Below are 22,667 nucleotides of genomic sequence, written 5' to 3'. Positions count from 1 at the left end.
ACCGAGGGGTTGTTAAACGCCCAATATTTCTTTAGTAGCATTAGTTAATATTATATTATAGATTTTGTAACTATTACAATAGTATTGAAAATAAAAATAAACTAAAATAAGCTAATAAATTATTTTACTAATAAATAAAAATGAGTATTATATAATAACGGTTAACTGTATTTCATCAGGGGAGATGGAGCATCCATTCTTAGTAGTTCCTTATAGTTGTTTATTTGGTGTTTTCCTATGTTTTTTTAACGGGCGCGGAGTTTAAAAAAAAATTGAGAATTTAGGGATTGACGATCATATTAAAAATAAAAATATTTTTGAAAATAAAAATAGACGAAGAGAAAATGAGATATTATTTTAATAATAAATAGAAATGCATAATATTCCAACTATTCTGATAAAAAAATATTTCTTAATGATTATTAAATGTCATTAATACTCTCACACTTAGGATAGTAGTTATATATATCCCATGGAGGAATGCGTTGGACTATTCATTTCTAGTAAGCGTTTATCGTTGTTTATTTGATGAATTAAAAAAAAAATTAACGGACGTGGGGTTTCTAAAAGTGGGAAGCATTTTCTTTATCAAATTATAAAAGTGGGAATTGGGAGGCTAGCAATCGCCAATCTCCCTCTCTCCCTCCGTTCTCTCTGTCTCTCTCTCTCGCCTTAGATGGGGCTTCTTCTGGTGATAACGACCCTTGTTTTTGTATTCTTTCTTCTGACAGTTCTGACAGTGGCATGGATCACCTTCTTCACCTACTACTGGACTCCGATGCACATCAGGAGGTTCATGAGGAGGCAAGGGGTGCACGGTCCGTCGCCCAAGTTCCTTGTCGGTAACCTCAAGGATAGCGCTTCGATGGTCTCGGCCTCTATTGCCTCTGACATGGATTTCATCAGCCATGATATCGTGTCGCGACTCATGCCCCACTACGTTCTCTGGTCAAAAATCTACGGTATGTGCGCGCGTGCGGAGGACTCCCTCTGTAGATTACTCGATCGGCAGCAAATCATGATATTACTTTTTTTTTTCTCTATCATTATGATCATTTATATCTATAAATACACACACAAATAGGCAAGAAGTTCATATATTGGTATGGAAGTGAGCCGAGGTTGTGCCTGACGGACACTGACATGATCAAAGAACTGCTCTCCTCCAAATATGTGCAGCTCACTGGGAAATCGTGGCTTCAGCGCCAAGGCTCAAAGAACTTGATCGGCGACGGCTTGTTAATGGCGAATGGAAGCAATTGGTTCCACCAACGGCACGTCGTTGCTCCCGCGTTCATGGCAGACAAATTAAAGGTACGTATATTGCTTTGGTCGATGGATCAATATATATAATAATAATAATAATAATAATAATAATAATAATAATAATAATAATAATTCCTTTGGGAAGATTATCTGAAATAGTAGGCGTCAGTAGTGTCAAAAAGATTAATTGTTGGCGGCATTATGTACAGAGTCATGTTGGGTACATGGTGGAGTGCACTAGGCAAATGATAAAATCGTTGGTGGAGGATGTCGGGTCAGGCCAGTCGGAGGTCGAGATTGGAGCCTACATGACACGCCTCACCGGCGATATCATCTCCCGGACGGGGTTCGATAGCAGCTACGAAAAGGGCAAGAAGATTTTCCAGCTGCTCGAGCGTTTGCAGAGTCTTACTGCTCAGTCAAGTCGCTATCTCTGGATTCCTGGAAGCAGGTGAATTATTCACGACCCTATGCATGCTATGTCGAAGTCAATTATTTTGAACCGACCGATTCCTTCTATGCCTGCAGGTATTTCCCGAGTAAATATCGTAGGGAGATCAAGCAATTGAAGGAACAAGTGGACAGGGTGTTAATGGAGATCATCGATTGCAGAAAAGAGGCTGCGGAGTTCGGAAGAAGCTCAGCGTCCGGCAGAGGCCTGTTAGAGATGCTGTTGGATGAGGTTCAGAAGAAGCGTGACGACGGCCTCAGCTATAGCCTGAAATTGGTGATGGACGAATGCAAAACCTTTTTCTTCGCCGGCCACGAGACTTCCGCTCTCCTCCTTACCTGGACCATCATGCTCTTGGCCACCAATCCATCGTGGCAGGAAAAGGCCCGCTCTGAGGTTGCCGAGGTTTGCGGTCGCCGGCCTCCATCCGCTGAGGACCTCCCCAAACTCACATCGGTAAATAGATCATATGAAAAAAATGTATATATACAAAAGTGACTAGCTAAGTTAATTATTAATTGATTGATTACATTTATGGGCATTCATATTCATATATGCAGCTGCACCTGATAATCAATGAATCATTGAGATTGTACCCACCGGCCACTCTTCTGCCGCGGATGGCTTTCCAAGACATGAAATTGGGAGACCTGATGATCCCCAAGGGGCTGTCGATTTGGATCCCAGTCCTAGCGATCCACCACGACGAGGACATTTGGGGTAAGGATGCAAACGAGTTCCAGCCCGAACGCTTCGCCGGCAGATCATTTTCTCTGACCCGCCACTTCCTTCCCTTCGCTGCGGGGCCTCGCAACTGCGTCGGGCAGGCCTACGCAATGATGGAAGCCAAAATAGTGCTAGCCATGTTTCTTTCAGCATTCAGTTTCACCATATCCAACAACTACCGGCATGCCCCCATCAATGTACTCACCTTGAGACCCAAACATGGTGTTCTTGTTCATTTGACACCGCTCGATTACTAAGACTCATCAATTTTATTGCCTAAATGCATCGGATGGTTTCGATGAATAAGATGCTTAATTAATAATTAGGCACCGATCGAGCATGCAGTATGGAGAGAGTAGTGCCAAACTGTTGCTAAACATTGACATTCATATACACCATTTTTAATGAGTGTACGTTTAAGTATCTTTCATATCAGATTAAACTGACAGATTAGCTAGCTAGTTACAGGAGGAGGTGGAGGACCATCTTAATTTGATGGTCCGATGGTCCTGGCATGAGGAGGGTGCTTTCCTTATTGAATAACATTCGAATAGTCGGTTATATATATCTCATTGATTAATTGGATGCGAGCAGATTAATTAATTACTAGCTAGTTGTACTTGAGAACTCTTTGTAGCACTTTTGAAATGAAACTTTTGATATGCATACTGATACGGTGCATGTTTTGTGGGGTCGATAGGATGATGTGGTTGTGAGTCAAAGGCGTAAGAAGGTCAGAAGTCAAGCCTCCGTGGCAGGTCAACAGTCGAGCTGACGTGGAGGTCTGGAAGGTCAGAAGTGAAGCCTCCGTGGACGGTCAACAGTCAATCTAACATGGAGGTCAAGAAGGTCAGAAGTCAAGCCTCCGTGGCCGGAGTCAAAGTCGCAGCTGACGAGATAGTCGAAGGAGGGAATTATAAGCCGGACTGGCGGTCAAGAACTGGGCCCACGAGCCCAGTATAACTAAGGACAGGGACTACGAACAAACAAGTCTGGAATAAACCCAGCGTGCAGGTCGGGACATTCAAGTCAAGAAGTAGAGGTTTGGTTATAGACCTAGTGTGCAGGTCGGGACGTACATGTCTTGGATAACAGCAGACAGATGCGGGTCAGGAACCAGACCCTGCATGCAGGTCGGGACATTCAACCCAAGGAGTAGAGGTCTGGTTACAGACCCAGCGTGCAGGTCGGGACATTCAAGCTAAAGAGTAGAGGTCTGGTTACAGACCTAGCGTGCAGGTCGGGACGTACATGCCTTGGATAACAGCAGACAGATGCGTGTCAGGAACCAGACCCAGCATGCAGGTCGGGACGTACATGTCTTAGATAACAGCAGACAGATGCGGGTCAGGAGCCAGATCCAGAGTACAGGTCTGGACACCCAAGCCAAGGGTCACCGGTCTGGATACAGACCAGGAGTACAGATCGGAGATAGCAGATGACAAAGGCAGATCTGGGCACGAGCTTAACACAGATCGGGACATACAAGTCGAGGGCAACAGTATATAAAAGCAGGGTGAGTCCAGATCTCGGATCGGTCAGACGCTACAGGACAAATCAGCCGAGGAATCATAATCGCTTGTCAGAGGGAATCATCAAGGTGTCAGGGAATATGCCAACAGTCGGGGGTCAATACACCTTCGGTTTTGTCGCCAGCCTATTATGAAGAGCCACGTGTCAACCACGCCAGACAAAGCCTGACAGCTGACATTCCCTGACACCTGCCAGATCCAGGAATCTTCATTGCAGTATAAAAAGAGATGTCTTGTCCCTTATGCAGGTATGCTGACTCGTCATTGTTCACTAGTCCTTTACTTTTCATCCTTTTTTCTGCGATTTCGGGAGGAAAAGTACTTGACTTGAGCGTCGGAGGGCCTGACCCGGAGACTTTTTCCCTGGTTTTTGGTCTCTAACGACTGGTGGACTCGTCTGAGTGTGTGCAGAGCGACAGCGTCATCGTCCTGATCACCCCTCTCCGTCAATCACCCGTGGGAACCTTTCCAGGGGGGCACTCGGTCCATCCATCACTTCAACGACTCTCCGTCAACTTTCTGCACAACAAAGGCCCGCCTTCATCCGACTCAGCTTCCGGACAGGATCACATACCGAAAAAGTTTATTCCCGTTTATAAAAATATATCTGATTAAGCCCCAGAATATTTTATGATCTTTCGTTCGCCATTAACATAATGATCATGTGAGAATTGTGTGCCTGTAAAACTGTCAATTATGAAGAATTAAATAAGTGGGGTCATGATTACTGATAATGCAAATCGGCACTAAAAGATGCGTCGAGTAAGCTCAACTAGAAGATAACAATAATTAATTTGTAGTTAAAGCTGTCACTAGGAAAGATATGGGGATCCAAGGGAACAAATTTACCCACAGTTTGCTAATTAACATAGTAGTTAATATGAGAATCTAGTCCTCTTCAATTCTCTATTAAGTTGCCCAAGCATGTTCCACCTGTCTTGTACGAGCATTATAGATATAAATATCATTAGTGAAGGTGTGTGGATGATTGATGTACTTAAGAAGTGCTAAGCAATGGCAATTCTTTAATAATATATAGTTGTGATGATATCTTTAATGCCCAAAGCAATGTGGACTAAGACTGAGAAAAGTGGATAAGCCTCATAAAGCTGTAAAGAAAGAAATAAACTGCGGTATTTTTCTAAAAGGCACACTCAATATTTTTAAAGGGCACAGCACATTTTATTTTTTACTAAAAGGCACCTATAATTTCAAAAATATCCCCCGCCTTCCGCCTTTAGTAGTTGGAAACCCAACTTTCCAAGCATTCAAATCATAAGCTATCTGAACCCACCCAAACGTCACTCAGAGCTTTGTGTTTGTCAAGTCCTATTTTACACACAACTCTTTTAAAACACTATAATTCAACGGTATAACAACCTATAAAAAAGTTGGAAACTACTTTTTCCGCATTAACAAAAGAAGATTACTCTACAGATAAATGGCTATCACTACTTGTCAAATAATCTACTTATTTCAAGTATAATACACGGGTATAAGAATAAGGATTTGAATTCATTATCAAATTTTATATTTGTTGATGGGAATAAGAATAAGATTTTAGAATGAAATATAAAAATTTGAATATTGATAAAACTCGTCTCCTCTATTGGGTTTCACCATATCCAAAATCTTAGATATCATCTAAATTATTTTAGATAAAAATATTTTTAATATATTTATTCAATTTTTCTTTCATATCACTAGCACTATAGTCTTGTTAAATCAACATTGATCATCACACTTTCTTTCTCAACATTTTCTCTCTCATCATACTTTCTCTCTCATCTTCTCTCATCATGCTTTCTTATCATCATGCTTTCTCTATCCTTAATATCTCCCATCATACTCTCTCCTCATTCTCTCTCATCATACTTTCTTTCTCATCATGTTTTCTCTTATCATACTTTCTCTCTCCTCAATCTATCATATCACACACTCTCTTCTCATTTACCTCCCTCCATATCTGTGGGACCGGCTCTAGGGGGGTCGTTGATGTGGCAGTTCCACACACTCTCTTCTCATTTTTTTCTCCTCACAATTGGCACAAAACCATATCTTCATCTTAGAACCTCACAACCACCCTTTCACAGCAATACTACCTTGCCTACATTCCCCTCTTTCTCTCCTTGCCATAGTTTTAGAATTTTTGTACTTCTAAGTCTATCAATGAGTTTCGACAAAACTCATTGATGAGCATATGCATCTCTGATTAGACTCAATCCAAGAGTATTAGGTTCCTGTTGGACCAATATTTTTTATCATGACCTCATGATCTTCTAAGCCATGGAGAATTTATTTTTAAAAATCAACCTTTTTGCTAATTGAAACAAAGCCATATCTTCATCTTGGAGCCTCATGGTCACTCTTACATAACAACACTAGATTTTTTTTTGTTGGTGCAGGTTGCACTAACAGTCTAATTTTGATTTATGACAAATAGGTTAAAATTATATGGATTATTTGTCTAACGTTTCTACGAAGTGTGCAGGAGTTGGTTGGTCTAAAAGACCTGACACCAGACTGAAATCCTAAAACGCCCGAAAATTCTCAAATAAAATTTAGAAATATTCTATTATTTTTCTGAAATTTTAGAATATTTTTATAGAATTTTTGGAGTAGCAGAAGTATCAAAATTAAATAAAAACGTAAAACAGCCTAAGCGGGAATTGAACCCGCAACTTATGGACTCTATGACGTATAGGTGACTTTAGTAACCAAGGGGCTCCAACAAGGGTGTGCTAAAAGAAAGATGTGAGAAATTCTATTTATGATTGAGTTGGGGCATATTAATCACTTAATATAAATAGGGAGTTTAAGTGGGGATTTATGAGATTTGATCGACAACTTCTTTTGTTCCTCACCCTCACCCGACGTCGCCCTCTCTCCTCCTCACCCTCTCGGCGCCCAAGCCTAAGAGAACTAGGGTTCCATCCCTAGGGTCGGGAGTGATCGAATCTCGGGACGCTCTCCGTAAGAAGAACACTTAGACGAAAGAGGACAGAGGAGATCTTCTTCTCCTGAAACCTAGCGATCGGATTGTAAGAAAACTTAGCGCAGGATGTAAGCAACCCTCACCTGCATAAGTAGTTAATCGTCGCTTTATGCTTTAGCTCAGCCACATGCATGATTATTAAGTTGGAGAGTTAGAGCACACCAAGTGCTCGATAAAATGACTAATCGCTACTATATGATACAAGAAGCATTTTTATAGCTCGCTTAAATGTCATAGAAGCATTTTAAATAGCATACTTAATCTTGTTCCGATTATATGGGACTACATGGTCAAAGGTGGTGGGCCCATAGTTGCCTCTAGGTTTAGATAACCTAGCTTCAGGTTCGATAACCTAGTCGTAACAAGATAAGATAAATTAGCTGCTTATGAATCAGAGTTTACTTTATAATTGGCACCGCTGTCCTTGGACTCTCGTCGCTCTAGGTTTAGATAACCTAGTAAACCCTACTAGATTCGGACTAGCTACCTCGGGTTTGTTTAGTTAGGACGCGATGCAGAGTACAATTACGAGCCCAATAGCTCAATCTGAAAGGAACTCTAACAAGCGAAACCGTGAGTTACCCAAAGGATGACTAGCTAGTAAACAACCTAGCTATCCCAAGTGTTCTACTTGCACACCGGAGTTTGTCGCAAGGGCACACGAGGATGCTTGAATGTGGTGAAGGGCATATGGCTAAGCAATGCCCGAACAAGACCAGTTTTCCCCATCGTAGCCGATTGATGGAGACAAACCAACCCACATTTTGACGGTCCACACATCGGCAAACTAGAAGCCCTTAAGCCACAATGAACGCGAGGATCTACTCACTCACCAGAGAGGACGTAGCGAATGTCTTATAGTAAAGTGCAACTGTCTTATTCGATACTGGGGCAACCCATTCTTATATATCTAGGACATTCGTCGAAAAGTTGGCAATATCTCCAGAGGTACTCAGTGGTCAGTTTTTGACAACACTACCTTCAGGAGGAATTATGGCATCCACACACTGGCTCGAGCAGTGCCAGTCATTATAGCAGACAGAGAGTTTTTTGGTGATCTGATAGTGCTAGATATGGCTGACTATGATGTCATCTTGGGAATGAACTTTCTGATCAAGTACGGTGCCTCCATAGAGTGCCGTAAGCAGAAAATCGTGTTCCAACCTAAAGCAGGAGTACAGTTTGGGTACATCGGAGAACCAAAGAGAAAGGCCAAGAAGTTTCTCTCAGCAGGATGTACGTGATTCTTAGCACATGTAGTCAATACTAGTCGAACAAGGACCAAAAGCTAGAAGGGTCCGAGTTGTGTGACTGACTACAGATCTTCGAGGAGTTACCGGCCTAGCACCGCATAGAGATTGAATTTGAGATAACTCATCCCCGCGGAGTCTTATCTGCAGCACCCTACCGCATGGCTCAAGGAACTTCAGCAACATACGCCCTAGTCACTCACCATGGGGAGCGCCTGTATTGTTCGTGAAGAAGAAGGACGGGAGCATGCGCCTGTGTATAGACTACCGGGCACTAAACCAAGTCACGATTAAGAACAGGTATCCTCTTCCTAGGATAGATGACATGTTTGATCAGCTAAAGGGAGCAGCAGTGTTCTCAAAAATAGACCTCATATTGGGATATCACCAGGTGAGAGTTAAAGAAGGTGATATGCCCAAGATAACTTTCAGGACCAGATACGGACATTATGAGTTCGTAGTCATGCCCTTTGGCGTGACGAATGCTCCAGCTACTTTCATGGACCTCATGAACAGAGTATTCAGAGAATACTTAGATAAGTTTGTTATCGTGTTCATTGACGACATTCTTGTCTACTCTAGAACTCAGGAAGAACACACAGAGCACCTGAAGATAGTATTGCAGACCCTTCAGCAGAACCAGCTGTACGCCAAGTTCACGAAATGTGAATTCTGGCTCGATCAAGTATCTTTTCTGGGTCACATAATCTCCAAGGATGGTGTCATGGTAGACCCCAGTAAGATAGAGGCTTTGAGTAACTGGAAAAGACCTAAGAACGCAGTGGAATCAGAAGCTTTCTGGGACTAGCAGACTATTACAGAAAATTTGTAGAGGATTTCTCCAGGATAGCCTCCCCACTGACAGCTCTCACCAAGAAGAACAGAAAATTTCAGTGGACAGAGGACTGTGAGAACAGTTTCATAGAGCTAAAAAGAAGATTGACCAGAGCTCCCATTCTGACTCTGCCAGAAAACACAGACAGCTTTGATATTTACAGTGATACCTCTAAATTGGGACTAGGAGCAGTACTGATGCAAAATGGTAGGGTGATCGCCTATGCCTCTTGACAACTCAAGGATTATGAGAGGAACTACCCTACTCATGACCTTGAGCTTGCAGCAGTTGTCTTCGCCCTCAAAATTTGGAGACATTACTTGTATGGAGCTCAGTGCAGAGTGTATACAGATCATCAGAGTCTAAAGTACTTCTTCACTCAGAAGGATCTGAATATGCGATAACGCAGATGACTCGAGCTGGTCAAAGACTATGACATAGACATCCTCTACCACTCAGGAAAGGCCAATAAGGTGGCGGGCCGCTTGTGAAGTCCGCCACCTTACCCTAGCACATGTCACCGCCTCCCACAAAAGGAAATTACGTTCGGTCTTGAACTTATAGTGGGACTCTACTATATTAGCATCTACCCCTCGTGACATCATCCAACTCGTGATCAGGATCCCGAATTCAAAAATCAAGCAGCAGTAAGCGTCGTGAGTGTTCTGAATATCGATAGTGGGGTATTGTATTTTGGTGACAGACTATGTGTTCTATCGAGGGAACTAAGGAGGATCCTAGCCTGCACTCAGACTGCCTGCGACTCTCACCAAGATGTATCAAGACCTAAAGAGACGATTTTGGTATCCAAGACATCACTAGATATGTTAGTACTCGACTGCCACGGAGGGTCAGGGTAGAACACCGAGACAGGAGGAGTAGGACTATTCAAATTTAGAATGGAAGTGGAGAATATTTCTATGGATATGTAGACTACCCAAAACCACGAATGGTTTTGGTACCATCCGGAGTCGAAACGATCAGTCTAAAGAAACCCACTTCTTAGAGATATCCTACCCATGGAAATGACAGCTTTCGGCTTGTATCTCAAGGAGATTGTCAGACTGCATGGAGTTCCATGGACCATCATTTCAGACAGAGACAGTAGATTCACGTCACACTTCTGGGAGTGTGTACAGTCAGCATTGGGCACTAGGTTAAAGTTTAGCACAACTTTCCACCCTCAGACAAATGGTCAGACGGAGCGAGTAAATCAGGTACTCGAAGATATGCTCCGAGCATGTGCCCTAGACTTCAAGGGAAGTTGGTGCAAATATCTGTGTTTAGCATAATTTGCATACAACAATAGCTATCAGGCCACCATCGGCATGACACCCTACGAGGCTCTCTACGGACGGAGGTGTAGATCTCCAATCTGCTGGTATGAAAGTGGAGAACAGAAAGAACTAGAACTTTAGACAGATCTAGTAGCAGATACCACAGCAGCTATACAGCATACACGACGCCGACCCTTAGAGTTTTCAGTTGGGGATACGGTATTTCTCCGAGTGGCTCCTATGAAGGGAGTAATGTGTTTTGGGAAGAAGGGCAAATTAAGTCCCAGATATGTGGGACCATACCTTATCACTAGAAGAGTTGCAAGGTAGCATATGAGCTAGAGCTACCCCAGGAGATGTCAGCTATCCATAACGTATTTCACGTCTCTATGCTGAAGAAGCATATCCCAGATGCCACCGAGGTGATTGAGCCTCAGTCGGTACAAGTCTACAAAGACCTCAGCTATGACAGTTGGCCTATTCAGATAGTAGACCGAGCAGTTAAGAAATTACGGAACAAGGAAGTACCATTAGTAAAAGTCATTTGGCAAAATCACACAACAGAAGAGGCAACTTGGGAGACAGAAGCTAGTATGAGACAGAAGTACCCAGAGTTATTTTAAGTTCGAGGACGAACTTTTTATAAGGTATGGGGGATTGTAACACCCGAAAATTCTCAAATAAATTTTAGAAATATTCTATTATTTTTCTGGAATTTTAGAATATTTTTATAGAATTTTTGGAGTAGCAGAAGTAGCAATATTAAATAAAATGTAAAATAGCCTAAGCGGGAATTGAACCCGCAACCTATGGACTCTATAACGTATAGGTGACTTTAGTAACCAAGGGGCCCCAGTAGGGGTGTGCTGAAAGACGAGGAGATAAATTCTATTTATGATTGAGTTGGGGCATATTAATCACTTAATATAAATAGAGAGTTTAAGTGGGGATTTATGAGATTTGATCGACAACTTCTCTTGTTCCTCACCCTCACCCGACGTCGCCCTCTCTCCTCCTCACCCTCTCGGCGCCCAAGCCTAAGAGAACTAGGGTTCCATCCCTAGGGTCGTAGGAGCACCTTCCGGCGACGTCTCCGATACGAGGACGCTCCTCTCCGTGAGAAGAACACTTAGACGAAAGAGGATCGCCGAGGAGATCTTCTTCTCCGGAAACCTAGCGATCGGATTGTAAGAAAACTTAGCGCAGGATGTAAGTTGTTGGGTTCTTCGGGCCGCGAAAACCGCTTTTTCGTGTCGCGGAAACCCCGAGTCACCCAAAGCCATGGATCTCGTGCAAAGATTCGGACACAAAACTTTTCGAAAAACCTTTTTCTTGTACGAGTTTGTAAAAACTTTAGATCTACACTAAAGTTAAGATCATTACCCTTGATGCGTGCCCCACGCGAATCCCGCTCGTCCAAATAGTGCCGGATCTCAAGACCGTCAAGTGTACGGTCCTCTAGAAGTATCCACATGGACACACTAGATGGAGGTGACCAAAAACCAAGGTGTGCTAGCACCTATGTAGTTCGGCCAAGGAAGGAGGAGAGGGAGAGAGCAAGAAGAACTCTCTAGGAGGAAGAAGAAGGAATGAATGATAGAATAATTTTCAAAATGAAAATCCTTCTCCACATTCAAGTGGCCGACCACCTTCAAGGAGGTGTAACCCCCACATTAATTCCAATTAATGTGGAGACCATTAAGAGTTGTAACCCCCATGAGGTGGCACTCTAGGATGATGTGGATCAACACTATTGGTCCACATCTTGCCACCTCACTAAATGACATGGCAACAAGTGTAACCTCCTCATTTAATGTGGGCCGACCACATTAAATGCTATGGAGGCTTGTAACCTCCATGAGGTGGCACACATTGATGATGTGGAGCAATCCTATTGGTCCACATCTTGCCAACTCACTAGTGATGTGGCAAAAAGTCAAGTCAAACATGACTTTTTCTCTTCCTCTCAAATCAAGTCAAACTTGATCAAATCTCTCTCATGGTTGATCTAATCCAACCATATGATTCAAGCCAACTTAATATAATGAATCTAATTCATTAAATTAAGTTGATTTAATGAGTCATAATCTAAATTAGACTCATTGAATACATGAATCAACTTGAGTCCAACTCAATTAGCACAATTTGGATTACTCTTAATCCAATATGATTCATCAAATGAATCTAATCCTCTTAGTTCATCATATGAACCAAAACTCCATCTAATTGTCCTTAGTGTGTGACCCTATAGGTTCTTGTAACGTTGGCAATGCCCTAAACCCATTTAGGAGCATAAGTAATGAGCGGTATCTAGCAACACATCATTACTACCTAAGTTACAAGAATGTCGAGATCCGACATCACCTTGTGACTACCAATTGTGACTCCTCACAAAATATATGACATTGTCCTTCTATCCTAGACATCTAGATTGATCAATATGAGGCATAGACGTCATCCTCTAATCAATCTAAATCTTGAACTCCAAGTAGACTCACTCGATCAAATGAGCTCAACATCTAATGTTGACTCATTTGGGTATGGCCATGCACTTCATGGTCTAACTCTATCAAGAATATTGATGTCGCTCCCATCATATGGGACGGATAGATCCCATCTACATCACTCACATCCCTCTACATAATTTGTTACATACCTAGTAATCGCCTTTATAGTCCACCCAGTTTGACGAAACCAAAGTACATAACTCCTTATGTAGGGATCCATGGTGACTTCAGGTCTAAGGACTAATAGTCATACTAATAGCCACATGAGAAAGTATATGACACTCATATAACGATCCATGATACTTTCTCATGGCGGGTCATTCAGTATACATTCTCCAATGTATACCCATGTGTCAGCTTGATATCTCTATATCCATGACTTGTGAGATCAAGTCATCGAACTGACCTACATGCTAGTCTTATTGCATTAACATTGTCCCTGAATGTTAATACTCGACTAGGAATGATTTAGAGTAGTGTTCCCTATATCATCTCACTATCGATTCAACTAATCGATTGATATAGGTATGAACCTTCTACTCAAGGACGCTATTATACTTAGTCTATTTGGCACTAATACAAATAAGTATAATAACCAAACAAATGCCTTTATTAATATACAAGAATATGATATACATGAGTCCATACAATCATCAAATGATTGGCTCTAGGGCTCTAACTAACATAAGTAACCCCTCACCTGCAGTATAAGTAGTTAATCATGCGTCTTTATGCTTTTAGCTCAGCCACATGCATGATTATTAAGTTGAGGAGAGTTAGAGCACACCAAGTGCTCGATAAAATGACTCATGCGGCTATATGATACAATAGCCATTTTTATAGCTCAGTTAAATGCCATAGAAGCATTTTAAATAACATGCTTAATCTTGTTTCAGTTATATGGGACTACGGTCCTGTGGGTGGGCTCCCATAGTCGCCTTTATGTTTAGATAACCTAGCTCTAGGTTCAGATAACCTAGTCAGAACAAGATAAGATAAATTAGCTTATGAATCAGTATTTTACTTTATCAGTGGCACTGTACTGGACTCTCAGTTGTCCTTGGGTTGGGCTCCCATAGTCGTCCCTAGGTTTAGATAACCTAGTAAACCCTACTAGATTTGGGACTAGCTACCTCGGGTTTAGATAGGGATGCGCGCATAGCAAGTACAGTTGTCGGGCCCAACAGCAGCATGATTAGTATTTTTTATCTATTTATGAAAATAATTTTCAAACTTCACAAACCAGATATGTGAATACAGCTCAGCTTCAGTTTAGTTTTCTTATTGATATAACAAATAGCTTTATGTTCAGTCTTTGATTGCCATGACTTGTATGTCCATATGCCATGTTTTAGCATTTTCAGCATGATCATTAGCATGTATTTCAAATAGCATCCTTTGGAAGCATGATTTCTTCGAATGCATGTTTTGTGAGGTAGATGGTTCTTACTAAGCTCCCAAGCTTATAGTTTCATTTTTCCTTATACTGCAAATAAAGGTAAAGGGAAGATGAATTAGCGGAGGCTGGAGGGCAATGCGACAAGATGTGTGTGAGAAGGAACTTGGAATAAAGACCCTTTGAGACCAACAAGTTAAAGGATTAGAACTCCTCATAGTTTATTTTTCTGCACCTTTTGAATGTCTAAATGTTATGAATTGTGAAAGTATGCACTAGGTTATGCCTGGACTTCTAGTTACCTTGAGGTTAGTCAGTAAATTATGAATCATGTCATGCTTAGTAATATTTCAAATGGTTAGTGGTTGATACATTCGTGTTGTACACGAAATTACTGAAATGCAGCAGAATGTTGGGTTTTTCGGGCGGCGAAAACCGCTTTTCGCGTCGCGGAAACCCCGAATCACCCATGCCACTGGATCTCGTGCGAAGGATAGTTTTCAAAAATACGAGTACGAGTTTCAAACTATGATCTACAGTAGATCTACAAAGGAAAAACATTTTATACCTTTGAAGCGTGCCCTCGCAAATCCCGCTCGTCCAATGGTACGCCGGATCTCGAAGTTGTCAACGTAGACAACTCTCTAGTGATATCCACACGAACAAGATGTGTTCTCTAACACACAAGGATGGAGAAGAGAGCACCACAAGTGTGCTAGCACTCTCTAGGGCTCTCGGGTAGGATTGGAAGAAGAAGAAAGGAAAAGAAGAGAACACACTCCTCTAAAATCTCTATGTGACTTTCACTAACCTTTCTTCTTGGATTAGATTCACTCTCCTTTCTTCTCCCTTGCTTGAAACCCATGACCAAGAGAAGAGAAGGAGCAAGAAGAGAGCTTAGGAGGAGGAAGATCACTTGAATGAGAGTTACACTTACAAAATGAAACTCTTTTCATCTAATTAAGTGGTTTGTAACCTCCATGGGATACCAAGAGTCACAACTCTTGGTAACTCCCATGAGGTGGCACTTCACTTAAGTAACCATGATGATGTGGAGCATCATCATTGGTCCACTTAATGCCAACTCACCAATGAGGTGGCATAAAGTCAAGTCAAACTTGACTCTTCATCTTCCTCTCAAGTCAAGTTAAACTTGACTTAATCTCTCTCATGGTTGATCTAATCCAACCATTTAATTCAAGCCAATTTAATATAATGAATCTAATTCATTTAATTAAATTGATTCAATGAGTCATAATCTAAATTAGACTCATTGAACACATGAATCAACTTGAGTCCAACTCAATTAGCCCAATTAGGATTACTCTTAATCTAATTTGATTCATCAAATGAATCTAATCCTCTTGGTTCATCATATGAACCTAATCTCCATCCACTTATTCTTTGTGTGTGACCCAATAGGTTCTTGTAATGTTGGCAATGCCCCTAAACTCATTTAGAAACATAAGTAATGAGCGGTATCTAGCAATACATCATTACTACCCAAGTTACAAGAATGTTGAGATCCAACATCACCTTATGACTACTAATTGTGACTCCTCACAATATGTGACATTGTCCTTCTATCCTAGACATCTAGATTGATCAATGTGAGGAATAGACGATGTCATCCCTAATCAATCTAAATCTTGAACTCCAAGTAGACTCACTCGATCAAATGAGCTCAACATCTCATGTTGACTCATTTGGGCATGGCCATGCACTTCGTGGTCTAACTCTATCAAGAATACCGATGTCGCTCCCGTCATATGGGAGGGATAGATCCCATCTACATCACTCACATCCCTCTGCATAATTCGTTATATACCCAGTAATCGCCTTTATAGTCCACCCAGTTACGGGTGACGTTTAACGAAACCAAAGTACATAACTCCTTATGTAGGGAACCATGGTGACTTCAGGTCTAAGGACCAATAGTCATACTAATAGTCACATGAGAAAGTATATGACACTCATATAACGATCCATGATACTTTCTCATGGCGGGTCATTCAGTATACATTCTCCAATGCATACCCATGTGTCAACTTGATATCTCCATATCCATGACTTGTGAGATCAAGTCATGGAGTTGACCTACATGCTAGTCTTATTGCATTAACATTGTCCCTGAATGTTAATACTCGACTAGGAATGATTAAGAGTAGTGTTCCCTATATCATCTCACTATCGATTCAACCAATCGATTGATATAGGTAAGAACCTTCTACTCAAGGACGTTATTATACTTAGTTTATTTGGCACCAATACAAGTAAGTATAATAACCAAAAACCAAATGCCTTTATTTATATAGAATATGATACAACAAGTCCAAAATACAATCATCAAATGATTGGCTCTAGGGCTCTAGCTAACACAGAAATCAGAGCTCCAATCGATCAGCCGATCGATTGGAGAGTCCCCAATCGATCAGCCGATCGATTGGGAAGTGATCTCCATGTACAGAGAGCTGATGAATCGATCAGCTGATCGATTAGTCATGGATCGATCAGCCGATCGATCGGGGATTTAATTTACGCGAACAGAGAGCCTCTGAATCAATTATCGGATAGATTGCCCAGGATGGATCGATCAGCCGATCGATCCAGAATTGACCTCCATGCATAGTAGCACGTTGAATCGATCAGTGGATCGATCAAATAACTCCAATCGATCAGCCGATCGATTGGAAAGTCTGATTTCAGCTAGCAAAGTCTGATTTCAATTTTTTTTTTGATCAAATAGAAAGTAGGTTCCCTTCTTTAGCATATGTACAACAATAAAAGTGTATCGGGAATATAAATTCCAGATTTTTCAGCAAATAGCAGAGAGTTTTAATTAGTTCAACTTTTCCGCACCTTAATATTCAGAGATAGCCAAGAATAGTTTAGCATAATGTAACCCCCGGCCTTACAGCCTAGTCAGTAGAAGGCGGGTCGTTACAAATCCAACTAGATCATGGGGCCCGATAGCTAGTGTGAAGTCCAGATAGGTCTACTGGGCCCGATATTTGGCGGAAAGTCCGGTTGGGTCCACGGGACCTGACAGCTAGCCAAAGTCCAGTTGGGTCTTCGGACCTGACAACTAGCGAGAAGACTTGATGGGTCAAAGGCAAGTTGAGTGACTATAAGTGATAAGTAAAGTTAAGCAACTAGAGGAGAGATCCAGTGAGGACGCGTTCCCCGTTGAGGGAACTGTATGCATTAGTCCAGCTTAGGTCCATTTGGGAAACCTGAGTTGAGACCTTGACTAGATCCAGGTCTCGGGGAGACAGGATTTAATTACTACTCATATTTTATTATGTTGTGATAACTCTATTTTGCAGGGAAAAATCTATTTTTGGTTGCCCAGGACTAACCTTTTTTTGCACAGGAAAGTTGCTGAAGAAAAGGGGTCTGGGTGCCCAGAGCGGATCCGGGCGCCCAGAGATGGTCCAAGCGCTTGGACCAAGCTTGCCCGGGCGAGCCGTAGGCGTCCAGATGGTCTGGGCGCCTGGAGTCAGTCCAAGCGCTCGGATCCGAAACTTCATCCACAAGCTGACGTGGAGCGTGTCGATTGGCCGAGCTGTTAGAGTGTATACTAAAATCCTAGCTTTTTGTAAACATTTATTTTTGAAATAAAGAATCACATTGGTCAAATGTCTACATTTATATGCTAAGTGTAGTTGTTCAATTAATTTATATTGTAGATAACATGGTGTGTGGTGTCACACACAGAAGATCATATTATCAGTTCCTTATAAGTTATAAAAAGTAGCTTACGACTAAGATGGAAAGAAATAAACCATTGGAATAGTCGTAATGTAATTTGGTATTAGTTTATCTTGACTATAAAATTACACTAGTACACTCTGAGTGTATTGAGCAGGACCATTTGAGGTAGTTTCTTTTATACTGACTATATAAAATAACAATACCTCTGTTATTATGGAAGTGTGTACTCTTAATCTTGATATAATAACAAGCACATATACTTAATACTTATTTCTTTAATTTATTAAAGGGTGTGATTTAGCTCGTTAAATCAATAGGCTTGATAAGTTGGGAAATGATATTATTTATATGGTGTGTTGTTGATTATAGAATGAAACTGTGTCCTAGTAATCTAGGTTGATGATGTCCCCTTGAGGAGTTTATAAGGATTGTCATGTAAATCCTGCAGGTGGACTTAGTCCGACATGACAATAAGGTTGAGTGGTACTGCTCTTGGAGCTAGATATTAATTAAGTGAGTTGTTAATAACTCATTTAATTAGTGGACATTCAATATTTTAAACACAGGGAGACTAACACACTCATGATAAGAAGGAACCCGTATTGTAATATGGGATTGGTGTGGTAGTGCAATAATAACTCTTTAGTGGAATGAGATATTATTGATGAACTTGAGTTGGGTGTTCGGGACGAACACAGGAAGCTCAAGCTCATAGGGAGACCAAAGCCAATTCCTCCTCTCGATCCCTATCGTAGCCTCTTATTTATAAAGTTTTATACCCACCTAAACTCAACTTCTTACCCACCTTAAGGTGGTCGGCAAAGCCTAGCTTGGAGCCCAAGCTAGGGCCGGTCAAACCAAGGAGATATGGGTTCAAGTGGTGGCCGGCCCTAGCTTGGAGCCCAAGCTTAGGTGGTCGGCCACAATAAAATAAAAGATATTTTAATTTTAAAATCTTTCCTTATGTGGAAGTCATGATTTAAAAGAGAGTTTTAAAATTAAATTTTACTTTTTATAGTTTCTACAAAGGATTAAGAGAAAGGTTTGATATTTTTCCTTATTTATAGATTGAAAGGAAGATTTTAATTTTGGAGAAAACTTTCCTTATTGTAATCATCCACATGTTTTAATAGAGAGATTTTAATTTATAAAAATTTCCTTTTATAACCAACCATGAAGGAAATTTTTAAAAGAGAAATTTTTATTTTAAAAATTTCCTGAAACAAATTAGGAAGTTTTAATTTTGTGTTTAAAACTTTCCTTGTTTGGAGGACTTGTAGGGGCCGACCATTAAAAGAATAAAAGGAAAATTTTAATTAAATTTTCCTTTATTGGCAAGAAAAATAAGGAAGTTTTAATTATGTTTAAAACTTTCCTTATTTGCCAAGACCAAAGAATATAAAAGAGAGGGTAGAGGTGCCTCACCTCACAACAATACATCTATTATTCCTCTCTTCTAATTCCTTGGTGGCCGGCCCTCTCCTCTCTTCTTTCTCTCTTCTCTTTTTGTTGAGGTCGGCGACACTTGGAGGGTTTGTTTTATCTTAGTGGTCGGTTGCTTGTGGAGAAGAAGAAGAGAAAGAAAGCTTCCCTTGAAGAATAGTTGGTGGCCGAAACTTGCAAGGAGAAGAAGGAGGCTTGGGTGGATTCTCATCTTGGTAGATCGTCGCCCACACGACGTCCGAGATAAGAAGAGGAATACGACAGAAGATCGTGAGGTCTATAAGTTACAAAGAAAGGTATAACTAGTTATCTTGTTCCGCATCATACTAGTTTTCTTTGTATGGATTTTGAAATACCAAATACAAGAGGCTAACGATTCTAAGTTTCGAATTTATGATTCGATTTTGTGTTTATTTTGTTTTTCGATCTTGTGATTCGATTGTTCTTAATGGTTAAACCTAGGGTTACTATAAGGAGATTAAATATTGAATTTCATTAAAGGCTTTGTCTAGGAAGTGGTGGATGATCCCATACCCAAGAAGGCCTAGTGCCTCACCATGTTTAACTTGGAAGCCGATCTATGAAATAAAAATTTAATCAAATTTATAACATAGGTGGATTTGGATTAATAATGTTAAGCATCGTTTGCGATCTAAGTCTAAACCTCTAAGAACAGATAAGTTAAATTTGGAATCAATAATGTTAAGTTCTGTTTGCGATTCCAAATTTAATTTCTAAAGAACACAATAGGTTGTTAGGAAAGGTTCAGAAATTGTACAAAATTTTTGTACAAGGGAACCGATACGATATTCCGAGTAGCAACCAACACGAGCCAGGTGGTCCAGGCATCCGGAGGGGTTCTAAGCGCCCGGAATGGACCTATATAAAGGTCTTCGACCCGAAGCTTCAAAATAACAATGATTATAAGTTTTCTTCTTGCTCATTGCTCCGAAAAGGCTCTTGCAATGCTGCTACGCTCCACCGACAATTGACGACCAAGACTTTTCACTTCTATTGTTGTTGTTGGTAACTTTTTCCAGTTCTTGTACTTAACTCCTGTAATCTTTTGCAAACTATTAGTGGATTGCCCAATGAAAGGTTAGAAGAGCATGTTACACATTTAAGGTTAGTTTTGAGTGTGCTAAAAGAAGAAAAGATTTTTGCTAACCTCGTTAAATGCTCCTTTTGTATGGAGAAAGTCATGTTTCTTGGTTTTGTTGTTAGTACTAAAGGCGTTGAGATGGATGAGGAAAAGGTGAAAGCAATCCAAGAGTGGCCAACATCGACAATAATTAGCCAAGTGAGGAGTTTCCATGGTTTGGTGAGCTTCTATCGACGGTTTGTTCATAATTTTAGCAATATTGCAGCTCCTCTTACTAAAGTCATCAAGAAAAATGAGTCATTCAAGTGAGGAGAGGAGCAAGAGAGGGCCTTCAACATTTTGAAAGAAAAGCTAAGTTCTATTCCTTTACTAATCCTACAAGATTTTTCTAAAACATTTGAAATTGAATGTGATGCTTCTGGTGTTGGTATAGGTGCTGTGCTTATGCAGGAGATGAAACCCATTGCTTACTTCAGTGAGAAGTTGAGTGGAGCCACTCTCAACTATCCCACATATGACAAGGAGATGTATGCATTGGTGAGAGCATTGGAGACATGACAACATTACCTATAGCCAAAAGAATTCGTGATTCACATAAATCATCAATCTCTAAAGCATTTGAAGAGCCAACATAAGTTGAACCGACGCCATGCTAAATGGGTAGAATTCATTGAGACATTTCCTTATGTGATCAAATACAAGCAAAGAAAGGAGAACGTAGTTGCTGATGAACTATCTCGAAGGTATGCTTTATTGTCCACTTTAGATACGAAGTTACTTGGATTTGAATATATCAAGAATTTATATACTAACGATACTGATTTTTCTGATGTGTTCAAAGCATGCGATAAGGTTGCATTTGATAAGTTCTATAGGCATGATGGGCTTTTATTTCGTGAAAATAGATTATGTGTGCCTATGTGTTCGTTATGTGAATTATTCACTAGGGAAGCCCATGGTGGTGGTTTGATGGGTCATTTTAGCATTACTAAGACTTTAGGGGTTTTACAGGATCATTTCTTTTGGCCTCATATGAAACGTGACGTGGAAAGAATCTGTGAGAAGTGCATCACTTGCAAACAAGCTAAATCTAAATTGAAACCCCATGGCTTGTATACCCCTTTGCCTATACCTAGTGAACCTTGGGATGATATTTCAATGGACTTTATTTTGGGATTATCCCGGACCAAGAGGGGGAGAGATTCAATTTTTGTTGTAGTAGATAGATTCTCCAAAATGGCGCATTTCATTCCATGTCATAAAACCGATAATGCATCACATATAGCTGAATTGTTCTTTAAAGAGGTTATTAGGTTGCATGACATGCCTAGGACCATTGTCTCTGATAGGGATGCAAAGTTTTTGAGTTATTTTTGGAAGACTTTGTGGGGGAAATTAGGAACTAAATTGTTGTTCTCTACTACTTGTCACCCCCAAACTGATGGGCAAATTGAAGTGGTCAATCAAACCTTGTCCTTTTTACTTCGTGCAGTCATTAACAAGAATTTGAGAATATGGGAAGATTGTCTACCTCATGTTGAATTTGCTTACAATAGAAGCATACATTCTGTGACTAAATTTTCTCCATTTGAAATTATTTATGGTTTCAATCCCTTGTCACCATTAGATTTGATTCCTTTGGCTGTAAGTGAGCACATAAACTTAGATGGTAAGCAGAAGGCTGAATTCGTAAAGAAAATTCATGAACAACATGACTGAATATTGAGAAAAGAACTCAGCAATACATACAACAAACTAACAAGGGGTGCAAGAAGATTGTGTTTGAACAAGGAGAATGAGTTTGGTTGCACCTCCAAAAGGAGCAATTTTCGGATAAACGTCGTTCTAAACTTCTACCTCGAGGGGATGGCCCATTTCAAGTATTAGAGCGCATCAATGATAATGCCTACAAACTTGAACTACCAGGTGAGTATGGCGTACATTCTACTTTTAATGTTGCTGACTTATCCCTATTTGATACAGGTGATGATTTGAGGACAAATCCTTTTCAAGTAGGGGAGAATGATGTATGCCCAAGGGCTGAAGATAGGAGAGATCAGTTATCACTTCCGGAAGGCCCAATTACAAGACTGCGGGTAAAATGTTTCAAGGAAGCACTAAATGGGCTAATCAAAAACATTGGGAGGACTATGAGCAAGGAGAGACCAAGATA

At 40.7% G+C, this 22,667-nt stretch overlaps 1 protein-coding gene across 3 annotated transcripts; it reads left to right on the top strand.

Moving 5' to 3' along the window:
* The first annotated feature begins 641 nt into the window (after positions 1-641).
* On the top strand, positions 642-2,720 carry LOC122027340 (cytokinin hydroxylase-like). 3 transcript variants are annotated; one of them, XM_042586287.1, is made up of 5 exons: positions 642-962; positions 1,085-1,314; positions 1,476-1,717; positions 1,879-2,197; positions 2,278-2,720. In XM_042586287.1, the coding sequence occupies exons 1-5, from the start codon at positions 677-679 to the stop codon at positions 2,698-2,700; spliced, it is 1,500 nt and encodes a 499-aa protein (XP_042442221.1). In that variant the 5' UTR covers positions 642-676; the 3' UTR covers positions 2,701-2,720. The 3 variants fall into 3 exon arrangements, with proteins under 3 accessions (XP_042442221.1, XP_042442220.1, XP_042442219.1); XM_042586286.1 differs by having other exon boundaries at positions 1,795-2,173; XM_042586285.1 differs by having other exon boundaries at positions 1,795-2,197.
* Positions 2,721-22,667: the final 19,947 nt, after the last annotated feature.

Source organism: Zingiber officinale, chromosome 10A (assembly GCF_018446385.1).
Source record: "Zingiber officinale cultivar Zhangliang chromosome 10A, Zo_v1.1, whole genome shotgun sequence".
In the NCBI taxonomy this organism is placed as follows: Eukaryota; Viridiplantae; Streptophyta; class Magnoliopsida; order Zingiberales; family Zingiberaceae; genus Zingiber; species Zingiber officinale.
Note: the sequence above shows the minus strand (reverse complement) of the source record. Positions and strands in the feature narration are given on the sequence as shown.